An 18,962-nucleotide genomic window follows, 5' to 3' on the forward strand; every position below is an offset into this window, starting at 1 on the left:
CGAGATAGTAATGAATGGGATGCGATGGATGAGATAGAGATGGAGGAGATAGTATTATAAAAAGAATAGGAGGAGACAAGACGCTGTCCTAGGTGAAAGGGCTGGTCTTTATGTTTTGGTCACGCCACCAGCACCTTCATTGTTTGCAAGCTACCTTAGGTACCCACCTAGGTATATTATTCACTGTCTTGTATTCACCGCGTTAAGCTTTCTAGATATAAATAGTAATTACGATACGTCATTATTCTATCATACAGTAGGTCAAGCATAAAATGATATTGACATGATATAAGCCTGTTAAAGAGACATGATAAGTATAGCACGTTAGGCTAGCTTCCACCAGAGAGAGACCAGCTCAACTTTGGCCCACACGCAGAATGAATAGCAAAAGCATTCTCTAGACCAATAAATACCGCTAGATTAATATATATATATATGTATATCTGAACATTCCTAGTAGCCTATACTAGTCATTTCATGTCAACATTCAGGGAGAAGCATCCTCATCTATGGACATGCCAAGCACATGAAGATGGTCCAGCAATACGTTTTGGCTTTCGCATTTATCTACACTTAATAATGACAAGGCTGTATTAGCGAATACAAGAAAGAGGAAGCGGCGCGGTAGCAATGATGGTGATGATTTTGTATAAATATATGCAAAGGGGTTCTCAAGAAACGACATATCCTATCCACACAAGCATTATTCTATCAATTAGTCATAATCAACATTATTGATCCTAGATAGACATAATGCTATTCATAATTCTACTTCTTCAATAAGAATATTTCTTGAGTTGAAATAATCGATCTCGAATGCAACCTGTGGCGGTCTAACCCAATCGGGTCATGCCTATTCCGACTTGGACCGGCTTCATGAGATGCTCTCTTCCCTCCATCATATCACTTCATCTCTGCCCTTTTGCTCGTCACTCTTAAGCAATGGTAAAGGCTGCTAGGACATATCAATGCCATCGATGCTCTAGGACGTTTGCCCGATTGGAGCATCTTCAGCGCCATGATCGATCGCGTAAGTCTCCGCTTCTGCGGAAGAAGTCTTCTATCTTCAACGATGCTAACAAAGCCATCAGATACAAAGGAGAAGCCCTTCAGCTGCGATAAATGTCCCAAGTCGTTTACACGCAAGTATGGTACCACCCTACTATTTCCCATCCGCTGTTAGCTGATGTTCGGGCATAGAGATCTTTTAGCTCGTCATGAGCGTCTCTTTCACACCTCTACCGAGACTGATCCTGGCAGCCAAAGCCAGATTCCGTACTCATCACCCTCTAGTCATACCAATGAGGGACTGGGCAATCGATTAGCTGCTTTAGGAGGTAACCAGATGGTATCTCCAATTTCTATCATTGAGGGAGAACAACGTCCAAATAATGAGCATTTTCCCTCGGGCTTTCCCGCTCCAGTCAACCAAACCCCTCTCATGGCCCAGCGAATACCAGAGAGCCATCCGTCCAGTATAGGTCCCCAGGATATGGTTACCATGACTGAATTCAACCCTTCTTTAGGGGGATTTGGCTTGTCGACTCCATACGGCGACGATTTCACATCATTTTTAGACAGCATCCCGCTGCCCAGCCACCCTTTTTCACCAGCATATCAGCCTTTGCCTCTGTTTCCCGCTTTCCCCATTTTTCCACAGCCGGACTACTCTCAATCTTCTGAAGGAGGAAGGGAAGTCGAAGGCCCTTCCACGCCTTCGAGCTCTGTGCTTCCCCGTCATGGAACACAACTGCCTTCACTTCAACCAGAAGGGACCCACAACCCTTACAGGGCACACCAACTCAAAGGCTTTGTTTCTGTGACTGATGCATGCAGAGATCGTATCGTGACATTACTCTCAGGCTATTCCAATGTACTTTCCGATCTCTCCTACCCTTCTCGACATGCTCTGTCGCGATATTTTACTGGATACGTAACAGGATTCCATGATCACTACCCATTTATGCACATTCCGACCCTGGATATCAATTCCATATCAGTACAGCTCTTCTGCTCCATGACGGCGCTAGGGGCACAATATTGTCGTGAACCAGAAGCGAGCATGAGTCTCTATCAGGTGGCCAGGGCTGTAACACTAGAACATATTCGACGGGAATTCCAATCCGCTACGGAGATAGGAACACGCCCTGGTACAACTACGTGGCTATCTGCATCAGCCGCTGATAACCGAGATCTCTTTGAGACCCTGCAAGCGACGGTGCTACTGATGGCAGTGTCAGCGTGGTTCAAAGACAACCCCCCTCATTATGATGCGTGGTCGCTCAGAAGCTATATGGAAACTCTGGCGAGAATGGGGGGATTCAATTACCTCCCGGTCCAGGATGGTTCGTGGGAGAGTTGGATTCGAAGAGAGACCGTGAAGAGAACCAAGCTTATTGCGTTTTGTTTTCTCAACATCAACACTGTCGTTTTTGACCTTCCTGCGATGATTCTCACCGAAGATATCGGTCTCGATTTGCCTTGCACAGAAAAAGAATGGCAAGCAACCAGTGCCAGTCTCTGGTTAGAGGAAAGAAGGCAGAGTGCTGGTGAACCCAAGCTACAGGATGCTCTGGCCTCCCTTTACGCTCATACCGAGAATGGCCAGGGATGTCTAGAGAGCTTCTCCTCCCTGGGAGGCTATGTCCTGATACATGCAATCATTCAGCATATCTGGTCTATCCAGAAAACTCGTCGGCTTCCAATATTCAAAGGCAACTCTTTGTCGACCCCTGAGATAAATTCATTGGAGCAAGCTCTAGAACGTTGGTGTCAGTGCTGGGAACGCAACAAAGAGTCATCTGTCGACCCCCTGAACCCCCATGGTCCACTTTCATTTACATCCGCCGCCCTCCTGAGATTGGCATATATACGACTCAATGCCGACTTTAGTTCTGCCCGGCAACTTCAGACATGGGATCCTGAGGCAATCGCACGATCTCTGAAAGAGAACCTATCCGTTCAGCGAAGTGATCGAATGACCAGGGCTGCTCTGCACTGCGCCCATGCATTGAGTACCCCTATTCGCTTAGGAATCAATTTCGTCGCGCACAGTCAGGCAGTACTGTGGTCAAACCAACATGCCCTATGTTCACTGGAATGTGCAGTCCTACTTGCCAAGTGGCTCGAAGCCGTAACGGTCACTCATCCCTCCCCCAGCCTGACGGAGCAGGAGACGAAATTGCTTGACTTTGTCATTGAGATGGTCATGGAGGCTCAGCATGGAGTGGGTCGAGATTGGCTGCTGCAAAACAATGCCCGTCTTAGTGCTAGTGTGACAAGACTCTGGGCAAGACTTTTCACGGCCGATTACATCTGGGAAATTGTGAGTCTGATCGGGCAGGCTTTGAACAGCTATGCCAATCTGGTGGAAAAGGCAATCTGAAAAAGCGTTCGGGTGGCCAATCCTCAAATTTTGAAGTTTGGGGGCAAGGAACCGAAGGCTTTGTCTGGAAAATAGGGTTAGTGGGGTCTTCTCCGAATTGGGGATCTCAGCCTGAGGTGGAGATTTTCTCCATTTTCCGGCTTCCCCCCCAGTCAACCACGCGCTGTCACCAGCCAGACCGGGTCTACGGCCGATAATTTATCAATCATGACTGGGTTTTTCATACGGCTATCGGCACCTAGAAGACAAAGAGGCAGCAATGACTCGATTTCTCCAATATTTGTTGGTGTCGGTCCGAGAAGGCGGAACTAGAATCTTCAAAGATTCGTTGATCTCGCCGTCCTTTAAGAACATGGCATCGACCTGCTTCTTCTATCCCCTATAAACCGGTGGATTCGAAACCGTCTTGCGCAGAAGCAATCGCCTTTTGCAGAATCGGCTAAATTTTCTTGGGTGGAACCGAAGCGATAATCTCAGACACGGCGCATAGCACAATTCAAAAACAAACACAGTTCCAGCGATAGTATGGCGGACACGCCAAAACACAGCATCCAAGAGGAAAATGTCGAATTTCTCTATCTTGAATTCGACACAGTCCTCCCGACTCCGCAGATTACATTGCCACCGGGACCAGGTCAATCACCACCACCAGAAAGCCCAAAACTCGAAAAATACATATCACCGTTTCTGTGGCCCAAATGGCGGAAGTCAATGATGACATGGATCGCTTGTGCAGTCACTGCTCTTTCCGGTTATTCAGCTGGTGAAACTAGTCCCGCGTCGACAGAGCTCACTGCTGAGTGGCACATCAGTTCAGTGGTATACAATCTGGCAATCACGATTTTCTGTATCGGCTTCGCTCTTGCTCCAATGGTATTGGCTCCCTTTTCGGAAATCAATGGAAGACGGCCAATTTTCGTTGCCAGTGGAGTGATATTTACCGGTACGTGGAAAACCTCTGCGACTGGCTGAGGTTGTCATCAATGCTAAGTATATTTGTGAAAACAGCGTGTCTAATAGCATGTGGAGGAACACATTCTTTCGCAGGCTTGCTTGTTGCAAGATTTTTCCAGGGTGTTGGTGGATGTAAGTACAATTCTTTCTGATCCTGGAACTCAGTCCACGAGCGAATAAGCGTCATTTATATGCATTTGGTTGAGTAGACTGACATCAATGCACCACACAGCTACATTTTCCACAATGGTTGGTGGTGTCATCAGTGACATCTATCATGCACACGATCGAAATACACCAATGGCGCTATTCTCAGGAGCAGCTCTCTTTGGCACAGGACTCGCCCCCCTTCTTTCCAGCGTCGTTGTATACCACACCACATGGCGGTGGATCTACTACTCGCACGCGATTGTTTCGGCATTCTTTGTTGTCTTGATCTTTTTGTTCTTCAAGGAGACCCGAGGCAGTGTCATTCTGAGTCGGAAAGCCCAGGCGCTTAATGCGTACTATGAAAGTCTAGAGAAGGCTGGACACTATGGAGTCATCATGTCTATAGAACAGTCTGATGAGAAAGAAGATATCAGACGCATTCGATGGAAGGTCAAAAGTGACGAAGAACGGCAATCTTTGGTTCAGATGATCAGTGTTTCCTGCGTTCGTCCATTTCGTAAGTTTGTTTTTACTTCAAGGCTCAAAAGTCCACAATTAACCATTCTTTTTTCTCAGACATGTTGTTCACTGAACCAGTCGTGTTTTTCTTTTCGCTATGGGCTGCCTTTAGCTGGGCTGTGTTGTATCTACAGTTTGGCTCGGTTCCCTTGGTTTTCCAAACAAATCATCATTTCAACGTCGAACAGAGCGGAGCTGTCTTTACCTGTAAGAAATTACCCAATAACCTCACAAGTCTTTTGCAGCAAGCAAACTAACGCTTAACTAAGCGATGTGTGTTGGCGTTATCCTCGCAACTGTCCTGAGTATTTGGCAAGATCCAATTGTGTCGCGATTTATCAAGTTACCCGAGTCACCAGAGAGGCGTTTGTATTTTGTCTGTGTCGAGGCCATCTTGATGCCGATCGGGTTATTCTGGTTTGGATGGACTTCTTACCCGTCAATCCCATGGATTGCTCCTACCTTGGCCGTCGGTTGTTCCACAATGGGCATTTTGACAATCTACCTGGCCGTCTTCAACTACCTGGCTGATACATACCACCGATATGCAAGCTCTGCTATCGCAGCCCAGTCTTGCTGTGAGTTGAAATCTGTTTTAATGCTCCAGTCTTAGATCCTTTTACTGACTACAACGAAACCGCAGGCCGGAACCTCCTTGGTGGTGTCTTTCCTTTGGTCACGAGTGCCCTATTCACCAATCTAGGATACCCAGCAGCATCAAGTTTGCTAGGCGGAATTGTAAGTCCCCCATTACATGCATCTCCTGCTGAAATATTGAACAATATGCTAATAATGTTTTCTATAGGGTACTGCTCTAACTCTCGTGCCATGGGTTCTTGCCTTTTATGGCCCAACGATCCGTTCCAAGAGTAAGCTTGCTAGTGTAAGTCTTCACATTCATTTTGCTTCGACTATACTGTTGTTTACTGACTTGGGATATAGGAACTTGCGCGTTAAAAAAAATTTATTGCATAAAAGGGGATTTAGAAGGGGAATGCCTTTACGGGTGTTTTGGTATTGACAAAAGCATTGATTATCATGAGTATATGGGCTCATGCACATAATGACATAATAAAATAAGCATATAGCATACATAGATAGACAATTGTAATCATTCATTATCAAGTCTGCCAAGCAAGTAAAAGGCCAACGCCATGTATATATAAAGAAAAATGTTAAAATAATAATTCCATGAATATTAATCATGGTTACCACCTTTTTTTGGTCGAAGGGAGACATCGAACTCTCGATACCATAATACGTAAGGCAAATGGCACAGCAAAATGATTTGAATCTAGATATCGCGACATCTATATACACAATTCCCTACTCTGCGATCATGAGGAAATCCCAAACGCCTCGCTGATTTGCTTCGTGACATGACTAAACCCAGTACCCAGTCACCATGTCCGACATGCTAAAAAAATGTTTAAGAAACAGGAAGAGAAAAAAAAAACACGACAACTCTCTCATCGCACTCGGCTCATGAGTGTCTCCATACCCACTTCTACCGACAATTCCGCAGCCTTTGCTTTGGTAGCACTAACCATGCTCCTCTCGAAATCATCTCTGGTCCGCAAGGCAGCTTCAACCCATATAAGCTGCAGATCCCAGTACTCCGTTTTAAAGCTTTCATAAACGGCGACTAGAGAGGGACCCTTCTCCGCATCGAGCAAGCGGACCAGCCAATCGACCAGCCGCCACTTTTGCTTGATTGTCGAGGCAAACGAGTCGGGGTATTTTTGGAAGAAGGCAAAGACGGTCAGGACATCGTCCTTGAATTTGTCGGTGTATGGATCCACGTTGCGGCGGAATTTGACGCTCTTGTTGCGTACGGAGGACAGGTACCGGACTAATAGCTCATCGGAAAGTTCCTCGACCAGGATATCGGTCAGGGATGGGTGGAGGACAGGACTATAGTCGGACATGTAGTCTTCGAAAGTGGAGGTGATCCGTTTCATTGCAAAGTCGCCATACCACTTTTGGGTGAAGAAGTCCGGAATAGTGGTTTTGAGGTCGACGGAGAAGATCACCTCGACGAATTGGGTCAGACAGTGGGTACTCAGATCCACGTAACTGTCCCGAATAGCATCCAGTTCGGGTATGGCCCGCGAAGCCATGTATGAGGGGTCTACCAGCTGTTCGAATTCGTTCTTGAATCTAGTCAGGTATCCCATCTGCCCTGTTTCGTCGTTGTCATCAATGCAGGCGATCTGGTCGTTCGCCACGGCAATAAGCCAATCTTGCATCAACTGCAGACTCTCGGTCTGGTCGCCTCCAGGTGCCTTAGATTTGGCAACCTCCTCATCAATGAGCGTTTGCCAAGTGATCTGCCGGCTCTTGAGTACTCGGAACATAGCGTCGATAATACCCTCGACGACATCGGTTCGAGAAGAGGAACTTGAGGCCGCAATCTGCTCATGAAGCATACGCCACATGTCTGGGAGGGTACGGGTCCGGAAATATCCCTCTGCATTGGTATCCAGCGAGTCCGGGATTCGCTCGACAAATCCCTTCCTCTCCGTTTCGAATATCCGGTCCATCCATTCTTCAACGGCCTGGACAATAATGTTCTGCCATTGTTGAATAAGCTCGGGCTCGCGGTCGTCGAGAATATTGGGCTGGAGTTCGGACTGTTTCCATCCCAACTTGGCCATCTTCTTGTAATACTTGCCGCTCCAGTGGATGATCGATAACAGATTGTCGGCTGGCAATTCTGGGTCGTTGATCAAACCAACGAGGAAATCATGCATCATCCGATGATAGGTCTCGGTGTACACCTTGTAGATCTTCCATTTCTTGGGCACAAGTGACTGCATGCCTTGCTGGACGGTGAAAAGATCGTTGAAGAACCACCTGAGACTCTTATCCAGAATGTCGGGATCACCAAGGAATTCCTCCTTGGTGTTATCAAATTGTTGCTGTGCGTAGAATTCAATCGCCTGCATGAACTTTTCCTTATAACCCCTGACCGTTTTGGGGCCAATGTTCATGGATTTGAATCGGTTTGCCAGGTCCTTGTGATCCTTCTGGGCCTCCTGCAAAGCCCGCACTTTTTCATCATTCTTTTCCTCGTTCATCACAACCACAGCCAACCGGACTACCATGCTCCGGTTATCCGACTGCACGAGCGGGATGATGTTTATACAGGCGGTACCCAGATGGTCATCGAACCACTCGATAACATTATCGAGTCCCTGGAAGTAGTCCAGCAGGGTGTCTTCGTTACTAGTATCATCCGCCTTGCATATCTGATCCATCGCCTCATCGCGAAAGTCTCGCAACCGGGAGATCTGCATGTGAATCCGAAGAAGGTTCGGCTGGTTCTCCAAGTCCTCATCATCGTCCCTCAAGAGATTCTCCACCTCAGCTAGGTCCGCGTTGAAATTCTCCAGGCCCTTTTTCATCATCATAACCGCCTCGAAATTCCTCTGGACCTTGGCTAGCTTGTCGATTTGCGAAAAGTCATCGACGCTCGTCTGCGACTCCGCGCATAGCTTATCGATCCCCTGGAGCTCGTCCTTTGTCTTGGAAACTTGCCGTTGGCCCTCAGTCAGCGCACTGATACTAAGTTGCACTGATTCCAATTGATCCCGGAGCCCCTCCCGAAGCTGCGAATCGACTGCTGTCTTCTTCCGCAAGTATTCCGCTTTCAGTGCGGTGATCTTGTCGAGGTCCTCGGGGTGTCGTAGGATATCCTCGAGCTTTGGCATCGCCACCGTTCCATCGGGGTTTTCCTCTTGCGCCATTTTGGCCGATGGTTGTATCAACGAATAGGCGGGGGTGTCTGTCTTGGATAGGTAAGACTAGTGGGGGGTTTCGGATCGTCGGAGGCACCCGAAATGGTATAAAAGTTGTAGACGAAGAGATATTCTCCGTCCCAGGAATCCAAAGGCGTAGCTATAGCGAAAGAAAGCAAAGTCGTATAGAAAGTAGACCGGATGACAACGGCAGCACCGATCCGGTCAGGCCAGTATGACAGGTATAACTACCCCCGGTTCCAAACGCGCAGCGTTTCAATCAAAGAATTACTCCGTCCAATATGTCAAATATATCATGAAAATCAAATTCTCAAGCCACACAGCAAGAGCCCGAGTCAGTCAATGGCTCAATCACCAGTGATTTCATCTGCTGCTCATGAAACACCGAGGTGGTTGAGAGGTCCAGGCTGGAACCCCAAAGTCCTTCCCGCGCAAGAGACCGGCAGAATACATCCACACGTGACTCTCCGCCCGCCAGACCGACTGCCAGTGAGCGTTGATTATTCCCCGGTCCAATTTTCCCGGCTGCTGCATTTCTGGCGACGTTCGGAGAAGCATATATTGACCACCGAAAAGACGAGAGAGAGAGAGCGCGCATTGCGTGGGAGATTAAATTATACGACTCGAAATAATCCTCATCGTGTGAAAATTTGACGAAACCTATCGAGATCTGTCGAGATCTATTCCTCCCCCGAGAAAATCCACCTCCGCAATCACCATAAACCATAAACCCAACAAAAAACAACCCTTCACACATCTCAAAATGAGTTACTTCCGCGTCACCCTCGTCCGTTCCGCTATCGGTCTTCCCCGGAGAACAACAGACGTCCTCAAAGCTCTGGGTCTGAAGAAGCGTATGGGCTCCGTCTTCCACCCCGTCTCGCCGTCCGTTGCGGGTCAGATCATGAAGGTTAAGGAGCTGGTGGAGGTGCAAGAGGTCGAGAGACGGTTAACGAAGCAAGAAGTTCACCTCGAGCGGAAGCCCGACCCGGGCTATTACATTGAGAAGGTGTCGGGCGCGGAGTGGCAGGGATGGCAGCGCAAGTAGAGAGAGAAATGAAGTACTGGGTGCTTTCATTCTCTTTCCCTTGCATTTCACTACCTCGATTTTAAGCGGAATATCTTTCTCATGCGATTCCCGGCTATGAATTGGAGTTGGGACTTGTCTGCTCTCTCCAGACATGCCATGCACTTTTCGCATTGAAGGTTTCGGATGCGATCTGTTTCTCAAAAAGAGACGATTTTTTCTCAAAAGGGTTTTACGCATCAAAGCATATGCTATTCTCTGCTTTTTGTCGCATGAGGCTATTTCTTTTTCTCATATATCATGTCATGTACACTGCTTCATCTGCCTATCATCTGTTCTACCATTTTGTACTATACATATTGCATGCTGCGTGTTTACTACGACTAAGAATACCAGCTTTGAAACGATTCGGATCTTTGACATTGTTCTGTCTTATTGATATTAATAACAATAGATACTCCTATTCACAGGGTGGAGTCGATAAAAATGCAAACCAGCTGTATACCCATAAACGCCAATTATGAAACTTTCTAATCGTTATCCCTCTTGTATGGGGATATTTGATTATCCAGGATGAAAGTTTTTTGCAAAAAGAGTCCATGTACAATTCTCTCAAAATGCAAGCTTCTTAGGTTTTATAAAGAGTGTCGAGGAAGCCTTCCGCAAGGCGGTTGACAATGCTCTTGTCTGGGATGCTACCGGCCACACCATACAGAGCCGATGTATCACCGCGTTTGATAACATATGATTTACCTTGTCTCTTCCTTTCTTCAGCCTTCTCCAGCTGCTTCTCAACAACCTCAATCAAGTCAGTGGTCAGCTTATCAACTGCAGCTGCTGTGGGAACAGTGAAGGCCACGTGCATGGCAGCAGGCGACTGAAGGGCGTTAAGATGCCATCCCTTAGAGGACAAATCGTCGGCAATGTCGTAAATGTCGACACCGCCATTCTTGCTACGGAAAGACACAACGCTGACCATCGGCTTTCCAACAACTTCGAGGTTTTGCGACAGAATCGATTGCTCATTGATAGAGGCCTCGAACTTCTTGGCGGCTCCAACAATGTCAAGGCAGCTCTTGATATAGCCGGATTCGCCAACGCTCATCAAACTAGTCCAGCAGCCAGCAATCAGGGCGCCAGGGCGAGATCCTGCCACAGACGGCGATGCGTACACACCACCGGACCAATCGGGGTAAATAAAGTACTGGTGGCTGCGGTATGCGCGGTTTCTATACAGCAGCACAGAGTTTCCCTTTGGGGCAAAGCCATACTTATGAGTGTCCACACTGATGCTAGTCACACCTGGCTGGCGGAAATCGAATCCTCCCTCCTCTTCGTATGGGGACGGGAAGCCAGCTTTCTTGAGGAAGGCGATCACAAATGATCCCAAGCAGCAGTCAACGTGAAGAGGAATCTTGTGCAATGTTGCAAGACGAGACAGGGCTGGGATATCATCGACAATACCATGAGGGAAGTTAGGTGCGGATCCAACAAGCAGAACAGTGTTGGGGTTAATCAGCCGGCGCATGGCAGCAATATCAGCCTTATATTCTGGAGCCGGGCAAGGAACCCGGTGAAGCTTGATTCCAAAGTAGTTAGATGCCTTGATGAATGCAGCATGAGCAGTATCGGGAATAATCCTGTTTACTTGTCAGTCATTGCATGAAGTAGTTTAATACGTATATAAACTCACATTTCCGGCTCCGTTACTCCACGCTCGGTGGATGCCTTTTGACGGGCTGCCAAGCAAGCCATGAGAATGGATTCTGTACCACCACTGGTAGTTACACCAGCACCATCCGAGGGAGAATTGAACAATGCAAGAACCTAATTAATGCACGTCGAATGAGTCATCACGCCCATATTCTCCATGTCCCCAAAACAAAACACAAGAAGACATACCATAGCAACAACTTCAGCCTCCATCTTACGAACACCCGGGAAGACGTCCGGATGGATGGGGTTGGCAACACCAAACTGACCAAAGGCCTCGGCCTGAAGCTTCAAAAGATCCTGTCCACCGTGATACACGGCACCACTAACCCGACCATCTTCCCAACGAGTGTGCTCCATGTTTGCCAACTTGTCGAGCTCCGCACGAACTTGTTCGGGCGTCATGCCCTCTTTCGGAAGAGTTAAGAATCTCGTGATGCCAGGACCATTAGGGATGAGCTTGGATTCGAGGCTCTCAATCGCCGTCGAGACCTGCTTGTCGACCTGACCCCGTACGCCCGGGGTTCGCAAGAAAATCGAATAGAAGAAGAGACGGAGAGAAGCGTAGACATTGCGGATGCTGCCAAAGATGCCGTAGCCGCGTACCGAGTAAAACGTCTTCCGGATATAGCGAAACAGGAAAAGGATAAAGACGATATTTCGGATCCTGTAGCTCGTTGCATCCACATATCAGTAATCAGGAACCCAAAACTCAAACGTACGCCATGACTTTCACAAATAGGATAGACAGATAAAGCTTGGGGCGGGGACTTACAGGTCCAAGTTCAAGGCCGTGAGCGGCGAAGTCGAGGCCCTGCTATACCCCAATAATTTGCTCTGCAGGGCAACCGGTAAGACCGAGGAAGCCATATTTATTGAGGAAGAATAAAGCAATGCTAAATGAGGATGAATGACCTCCTGGTCGAGAGTAACGATAGAGTTGGGGTAGAGGTGGAAGAGAGAGCGGGAAACGGTCGGATGTTGCAGGAAATGATGGAATGCAACCAAACGGCCCTATCGGACCTGCCTCGGCTGCCACATGCAACGTCAAGCGCCGGGCGTCTACACTCTGCAGCGCAGGAAAATGCCGACAATGGGAGAGCACCAGTCAATCTACAGATACAGAATACAGAAATGACCAAATCAGTAGAAAAATCAATCAATGGTACCTGGAAATGCTGGTACATGACCATCCAAGGTCTGCTATATACACGGTAGAGAGCACCAACTCTCTCCTAACACCACTCTCCTTCTTTTTCAGGGACAAAAGAAAGCTTTTTAAAAGAAACCCCCAAAACACACATGGTTATCCCGAAGCACATAAACATAAAATCATCAGAGAAATCCACGTCTTTCCAAAAGGGAAAGTCGCTGGGAAAAAAAATGGGGAAAAAAATGGGGAAAAAAAATGGCCAAAATCTAAAACATCACAATTTCTTGGAATCGAAAATTTTGAGAAGGAAATAGAAAGAGAAAAGAGAAAAGAAAAGAGGCGCTTATGCGGCAACGCCGTTTCTTTGGGCCTCTTCGGCCAGCTCCTTCTCCTTGGCGGCGAACTGGGCCTGCTCCTCAGCGGTGAGGTCCAAGAGAGGCTTGTCCTCACCCGACTTGATGTTACGGTGGAAGACACGGATGATGCTGTCGGCGTCATCGACGGCAATAGGTCGGATGTCGGCAAGAGCCTTGATCTTGGCAGTGCACTCCTTGTACTGGCTGTCGGTCATCTCAATCTTGAGCTGCTGAGCACGCGACTTGATAGCATTCCAGCCTGTCAGACGCGAGGCAAAGTGAACGTATCTGGTCATGCCGAAGTCGGCGGGGTTGATAATCTCGTAGGTGCTGGGGTTGTTGAGAATAGCCTTGGCGTGGATACCGGCCTTGTGGGTGAAGGCGCAGAAACCGGTGATGTAGTTGTTGAAGGGGATGTTGACCTCGACGGCCTCGGCGACAAGGTCCTCAATGTCCTTGATCTTCTCGAGCTTGTACTTGCTCTTGACGTAGTCAGGGTCGGCGACCATCATACGGGCCATCAGACCACCCAGAGGGGTGATACCGTTGCGCTCACCAATACCGAGGACGGAGGTGTCAATGTGAGTGGCACCGGCCTCCAAGGCACAGTAGGCGTTGGCAATAGCACAGCCAGTGTCATTGTGGAAGTGAGTCTCAATGTCACAGCCAACAACACCTCTCAGCACACGGACCAGCTCGTAGACCTGGCGGGGAGAAGCGCAGCCAACAGTGTCAGCAATACCAACACGGTTGACACCAACCTTGTCGACAGCGGAGTAGATGGACAGGAGGTCAACGAGGTCAGAGCGGAAAGAGTCCTCGGAAGAGAATCGGATCTCGATACCCTTGGACTTGACGAACTCGATAACTTCAATGGCGGCGTTCTTGATGTAGGTCATATCCTTACCGTGAGAGTGCTCACGGAGGTAGGAGGAGGTACCGATAACGACGTCACTAGGCGGAGTCAGAAATTTGAAATTAGGATATCCGAATACGTAAAACTTACACTCCGTCAACACCGGTTTCGACGGCGATTCTGGCATCGTCCATGTGGCATCGAATGTGAGTAAGGATCTGTTGTGTTGGTTAGATATCCGTTATCTATTACGTCGTTTCGGATAAGGAAAAGAAATTCGTACCTTAGCCTTGAGGCCGAGCTTGCAAATGGCCTCACAGTCGAGTCTCGACTGCTCGGAAGCACAGGGGCTAGTAAGCTCAATCTAAAAAAACCATTCTAGTCAGTTCGCCATGTTCCGGGTCTTGAGGTTTACATCGGCCATGACTCACGTAGTCAACACCAAACTCATCCAGAGCCTTGGCGATCTCGATCTTCTTCTCGGTGTCGAAGAAGGCGTTGGCGAACTGCTCACCCTCACGGAGAGTACTCTCAATAATCTGGAAGCGCGAGACATTGCTCAAGAAGTCGGTAACTCCGACATTGTGGCCGTAGGGGTTGCGGGAGGTGGAGGGGTGAGGGTTCTGGCGGGTCTCAACGGCAGTGAAACCGGGGTGGTCGCCTTTAGAAGACGAATGTTAGCGACAAGAACACAGGTAGAAAGCTCCGGTTAAACAATCAAAGCAAAGGAATGCGCATGTACCATTGGCATTGGTGACATTTGTCTGCCCATTGGGCTCGTGGTCTGCACCGGGACACATTGTGCGAAGATAGTGGGGGTAGTGGGTAGGTTAGAAAAGTGGTATATGAGAGACAGCAGATAGAAAGAGGGAGAAACGAGGAGATTTATGGAAGAGAAGAAGAAGAATCAACAAAAAGATCACAACTTCCGAAATTCAACTGTTTATATTCTTTAAATCAGAGGGAGTAGGGGAGAAGAGTCATCAGGAAGAAGAAAGAGGGTGGAGTTTAAAAAGGCGGGCGGTCTGCCTATGACTCGACCAGCACTTTTTGCGGCAAAAAAGAAAATTTCACACGCCGAGCAGGTCGCTTTGTGTGGGGAACATCGAACGTTCAGAGCGCATCCGGAAGTCTCAATTGCTCATCATCGCTCGATTTGCGAGGCATTGGGCCAATTACTCACCCTGTTCCAGCTGCAAATGCATTCCTCGTTGGCTTGTCTTGTGATGGCTTTCAGCCTTTCAGCCATCGATCCTCTCAGGTCCATTCCCCAGGGCGTTTGCCACCTGGCGGATCAATCCCGTACACAACTGTTTGGATTCGACTCTTTTTTGAGCAAAATAGATTCCACTAATCACTTCCTCTATCTATCTATCTCTTTTACACAAGATTTCCTGTAATACAAAAGGGATGCTTTTGCCTGGTAAAGGCAGAGATTCCTGTACTTTTCCATATACTAGGGCTTTTTTTTTTTTTTTTTTTTTGGTTGCAGAAACTTGCAGAACCGACATCGGCCACGAGGAGTTTGGCTGAACAAAAAAATAGGATCGGAGGGCGAGTTCTGGCCATTTAGAATTGCTAATCAACTGGGGATATTAATATCTGGATCATCATTAGCACCAGCCCCCCTCGACTCTCCCATTATTGATATCTCAGATCCAGCCAACAGATTGGATAATGCGCATTCAATCCATTACGACTGGTTTCGCTCGGGGCCGTATGCCGGAGGACGGCGGCAGCCCCAGTCAACCCACCGCCCGACGCATCCAGGACGTCATAGCTACCGGTCCCTCAGGCAGCGCACAATAATAATGACAATCACTTTGTAAGATAGATTGAGTTCGTTACTGTGTATGAAGCTGAACTTAGAAGATCACTCGATTTGTAATCATTGGTCTGAATTTAATGATCTAAAAATTATGATTCATAGAAAGTTATCGATAGCAGTTCGGTGTCAATATATATACACCGTAACCAGCCAAATACGCTGGGGTTGTCTGTGTTAAACGAGCGGTATATATGTCCGCCTGAGGACATAATAAAATCAGAATATCCTCTCCTATTCTCTTGAAAACTCTTTCCTATTCACCGGCTATCTCAATTCCAGCTCTTTAGCTTTGACACGTGCTGTCGGAAGGCATAGTTGGCGTTGCGTTCCAGCTCATTGTTGTACATATCGGGGTCAATCTCTGACAATCCTTCGTCATCGTCTTCTGAATATTTTCCCAATGCTGCGAGTCCGTCCGAGCCCCTGGCTTCCATATTCCTATTGGTATTGAGGCGTTCATTTTTGGACTTCCCAATACCATACCCTTTGCCTCGGGATCCCATGATGTTTTTGACCGCGATTCTTCTGCTTTTTCGCATACCGAAGAAAAGTCCAAAAACAATGACCATCACAACACCCAGGCTCACAGGAAGACCAATGAGAAGAGCCTGTCGGTTGAAAGGCAACGAAGGAGGTGGTGCGTAGTGCACGACGGGTTTGGGCTGAAGGGTCACAGTTGGACCTTTCCGAATACTGGCCCTTTGGCCCGATGCAGAATCAAGCTCGATGATATATAGCAGCAAGGTATTGCGCGCTTTACCCTGAAGCCATTCCTTGCGCATATGGAGAGTGATGTACCCGTAGCTGTTGTCGGTCTTCTCTGACGTGAATGCTGAATCTCCGTTGGAAGAGTTGGGATATCGCAGCTCAATCGTAACAGTGGCATTCAAAGGATAATAGTCGGCATTCCATGTAACATAATATGTCGAATCAACTGTCACATCTGCCCCATCCCGTGGTAGACAAAATGGCGAAAATGGGCGATCTAGCTCGGTGCAGACAGGAAAGTCTCCGGGAGAAGACCTGATAATGTTATTGTTGCTTGTGTCATCAACAATGCTATCCGACGATCTCTTCGCGGTCCAGTTTGTCACTGAGGATATAATTTGGTCAGTCCAGATCTCAAAGCAATGATTAGAAGAAAAGTGAAAGTTTAGCAGTCAGAGATATTGGACAAAACCTACCATGCACTTCATCATCGGCCCCTTTTCCTTTTCCCATTACAGCACCAAGGCCATGTCCCACCAAGGATGCCATAGTAAAGCCCATGACCAAAAGCCTGGAGAAAGAGCAAAGAGTCCTCATTTTCAGTGAAACTCAGGTGGTTCAATTCAATGATTAGTTATAGTATGCCGAAGAAAATAAGCAATCAGGTATACAGCCGATCAAGTTGCGGTTGAATGTGAGCAAGAGGCGATTAATTCAGCCATCATGAGAGCCAGAAGACGACGACGCCAATCTCAAGCTTAGAGAAGGTGCGTTGACGGGTTTAGCAGTGGGGGAAGTAGCCATGTTCGATGGCTTCATTGTATGTAGCCCCTCAGAGCGTCAAAGAGTGCGATGGAATTCTGTACCCTATAGATGATGACCAACTTGACCTGAGATGAGATGCCCAACTGCCAGGGTCATCTACCCTCTATCATCATTGGCAGTAGCGTCAGGCTGATACAAGACGGCTGCTGGAAGTAAATAATGGTGACATAATCAGTGTGACTTGGCTGTCCAACACCAACAAACAGAGCATACGAGATATCGTTATCCCTCTATCTGCTAAATGATAATACAATAATCTTTATCATCTGTCAAATAATTCAGAAATAATAATACCCACCCCGTGGGTGTCATCAGGAACCAAATACTCGTTAATTCCCCGGCCGGGCGAATCTCCTTTCCGGCCCACTGCAGACGCTCAGGCCAACTGTCGCCAGTCGCGGCCTCCCGAACATCGTGGCTTCATCTCTTCAACAATCAACACAGGTGCCCGTTTTCCTAGCTGCCTGCTGTCCGTACTCCCACCGCCGTTTCCTTTCAAGAGTGCGTTCGTCGTCCCCGTAAACCAGCCAAGGTTCGTTTTTTTACTCTTTCCCACTCTGCCGCCTAGTTTATTACTTGCATGTTACTAATGACGCGCTCCTGATTAGCACCATGCGTTTCTTGCCTATCCTCGCCGTCCTCCCAGCGCTTGCTGCGGCGCAAGAGCAAGTTCCCATCGGGGACCGTGTTCAGGGTTGGTTCAACAAGGCCAAGTCCTACATCCCAACTGCGACCCCGGTTGTTCCTGCTGCCGAGAAGGTGGTTGAGAAAAAGATTGTTGAGAAGACAGTAACCCCTTTCACCCTGGACAACTGGAAGTCCAACCTGGAGCCATCCTCAGAGGCGCAGGATTGGCTTGTCTATGTCACCGGAGGAAACAAGACTTGCTTCGGTCGCTGTGGTCCTGCCGACAAGGCGTTCAATGTGAGCTTAAAAACCAAGGGGTTGAGAGACCCTAGGCAACAATGACTGACAGTTGATTAGGAATCCGTCCTCTTGTTTTCTGCCGATCCAACCTCGCCTAACCTTGGATACTTGGACTGTGAGGCAAACCCAGTCTTGTGCTCTGCCTGGTCCGCTGGTACTCCTACAGCTTGGTACTTCCAGGTTCCCCACGCCCAGGTCGGAGAGGAACGCCCTGTTACTCCTCTCCACGTTGTTTTCCTGAACGCGACCACCGTTACTCCCGACGAAATCTACCAGATTCACTCTGAGAAGACCTGGGAGAAGGTTCCCGCCGTCGAGGGCACCCTGCACCCAACTGATGGCTGGCTCGCCCAGAACAACCTCAATGTCCCCATGGGATATGTCATCTACGCCTTCAGTGCCATTCCCAGCTGGCTCTTCATGATCGGTATCAGCTTTGTCAGCCGAACTATGATGTAAGTATTCGCTGAATCCGCATGATCACCATCTCATTTACTGATTACCCGGAATAGGAGCCGCCGCGTTGGAAACACTGGAGCCCCCCGTCAGTAGACAATAAATTTCGAATGGATGACGGTATTTGTTTGGATTAGGACCATGATTAGGTTGTATATAATGAAATAGTATCTCGGTCAGATATGAACTTGGTTTACGCTGGGGTCTTTTTCAGTCACCTAATTATGCTTTGTTTGGGTGTGTCTCGAACAAACCAAAATCATAGAAAAACCCAATAAACAAACAAATTTTCAAGCAATAACCTCCACTTGGGAAGTGTTATGCAAGGTAGATCTACTCCGTAA

General features: G+C 48.0%; 8 protein-coding genes across 8 annotated transcripts; 4 read left to right on the forward strand and 4 right to left on the reverse strand.

The window, feature by feature from the left end:
• Nucleotides 1-942: 942 nt before the first annotated feature.
• On the forward strand, nt 943-3,385 carry ASPWEDRAFT_166746 (transcription factor domain-containing protein; the record flags this gene model as incomplete). Its single annotated transcript, XM_040830041.1, has 3 exons — nt 943-1,030; nt 1,092-1,146; nt 1,201-3,385. 3 exons carry the CDS (start codon nt 943-945, stop codon nt 3,383-3,385), a joined length of 2,328 nt encoding a protein of 775 aa, XP_040694355.1.
• A 525-nt stretch (nt 3,386-3,910) lies between these two features.
• ASPWEDRAFT_166747 (uncharacterized protein) lies at nt 3,911-5,965 on the forward strand (the record flags this gene model as incomplete). Its single annotated transcript, XM_040830042.1, has 8 exons — nt 3,911-4,328; nt 4,394-4,471; nt 4,572-5,006; nt 5,066-5,215; nt 5,278-5,586; nt 5,652-5,746; nt 5,814-5,891; nt 5,951-5,965. The coding sequence occupies 8 exons, from the start codon at nt 3,911-3,913 to the stop codon at nt 5,963-5,965; spliced, it is 1,578 nt and encodes a 525-aa protein (XP_040694356.1).
• A 267-nt stretch (nt 5,966-6,232) lies between these two features.
• On the reverse strand, nt 6,233-9,137 carry ASPWEDRAFT_145629 (SNARE-binding exocyst subunit SEC6). The gene has a single exon (XM_040829490.1). It carries the CDS (start codon nt 8,755-8,757, stop codon nt 6,478-6,480), a length of 2,280 nt encoding a protein of 759 aa, XP_040694357.1. The 5' UTR covers nt 8,758-9,137; the 3' UTR covers nt 6,233-6,477.
• Nucleotides 9,138-9,307: 170 nt separating this feature from the next.
• ASPWEDRAFT_34125 (mitochondrial 54S ribosomal protein uL30m) lies at nt 9,308-10,127 on the forward strand. The gene has a single exon (XM_040833926.1). It carries the CDS (start codon nt 9,533-9,535, stop codon nt 9,815-9,817), a length of 285 nt encoding a protein of 94 aa, XP_040694358.1. The 5' UTR covers nt 9,308-9,532; the 3' UTR covers nt 9,818-10,127.
• Nucleotides 10,128-10,187: 60 nt separating this feature from the next.
• Nucleotides 10,188-12,477, reverse strand: ASPWEDRAFT_34126 (sphinganine-1-phosphate aldolase DPL1). The gene is made up of 4 exons (XM_040833927.1): nt 12,285-12,477; nt 11,699-12,176; nt 11,490-11,623; nt 10,188-11,436 (listed from the first exon to the last, which is right to left on the reverse strand). The coding sequence occupies exons 1-4, from the start codon at nt 12,377-12,379 to the stop codon at nt 10,425-10,427; spliced, it is 1,719 nt and encodes a 572-aa protein (XP_040694359.1). The 5' UTR covers nt 12,380-12,477; the 3' UTR covers nt 10,188-10,424.
• Nucleotides 12,478-13,005: 528 nt separating this feature from the next.
• On the reverse strand, nt 13,006-14,674 carry hcsA (homocitrate synthase; the record flags this gene model as incomplete). Its single annotated transcript, XM_040832401.1, has 5 exons — nt 13,006-13,972; nt 14,025-14,092; nt 14,158-14,238; nt 14,306-14,535; nt 14,617-14,674. 5 exons carry the CDS (start codon nt 14,672-14,674, stop codon nt 13,006-13,008), a joined length of 1,404 nt encoding a protein of 467 aa, XP_040694360.1.
• A 1,297-nt stretch (nt 14,675-15,971) lies between these two features.
• On the reverse strand, nt 15,972-17,007 carry ASPWEDRAFT_22845 (DUF4448 domain-containing protein; the record flags this gene model as incomplete). The annotated part of the gene is made up of 2 exons (XM_040832402.1): nt 15,972-16,795; nt 16,887-17,007. 2 exons carry the CDS (start codon nt 17,005-17,007, stop codon nt 15,972-15,974), a joined length of 945 nt encoding a protein of 314 aa, XP_040694361.1.
• An 840-nt stretch (nt 17,008-17,847) lies between these two features.
• Nucleotides 17,848-18,714, forward strand: ASPWEDRAFT_166753 (uncharacterized protein; the record flags this gene model as incomplete). Its single annotated transcript, XM_040830043.1, has 3 exons — nt 17,848-18,159; nt 18,220-18,617; nt 18,675-18,714. The coding sequence occupies 3 exons, from the start codon at nt 17,848-17,850 to the stop codon at nt 18,712-18,714; spliced, it is 750 nt and encodes a 249-aa protein (XP_040694362.1).
• Nucleotides 18,715-18,962: the final 248 nt, after the last annotated feature.

This window comes from Aspergillus wentii (genome assembly GCF_001890725.1).
Source record: "Aspergillus wentii DTO 134E9 unplaced genomic scaffold ASPWEscaffold_1, whole genome shotgun sequence".
Classification (NCBI taxonomy): domain Eukaryota; kingdom Fungi; phylum Ascomycota; class Eurotiomycetes; order Eurotiales; family Aspergillaceae; genus Aspergillus; species Aspergillus wentii.

Excerpts from the sequence above, each read along its gene's own strand:
- ASPWEDRAFT_34126 (XM_040833927.1), bottom strand. The coding sequence starts at position 12,379 with ATGGCTTCCTCGGTCTTACCGGTTGCCCTGCAGAGCAAATTATTGGGG. Across the intron at positions 11,624-11,698 it reads AGGCTGAAGTTGTTGCTATG|GTTCTTGCATTGTTCAATTC; the intron begins GTATGTCTTCTT and ends TGCATTAATTAG. Across the intron at positions 11,437-11,489 it reads GGAGTAACGGAGCCGGAAAT|GATTATTCCCGATACTGCTC; the intron begins GTGAGTTTATAT and ends ACAAGTAAACAG.
- ASPWEDRAFT_34125 (XM_040833926.1), top strand. The coding sequence starts at position 9,533 with ATGAGTTACTTCCGCGTCACCCTCGTCCGTTCCGCTATCGGTCTTCCC.
- ASPWEDRAFT_145629 (XM_040829490.1), bottom strand. The coding sequence starts at position 8,757 with ATGGCGCAAGAGGAAAACCCCGATGGAACGGTGGCGATGCCAAAGCTC.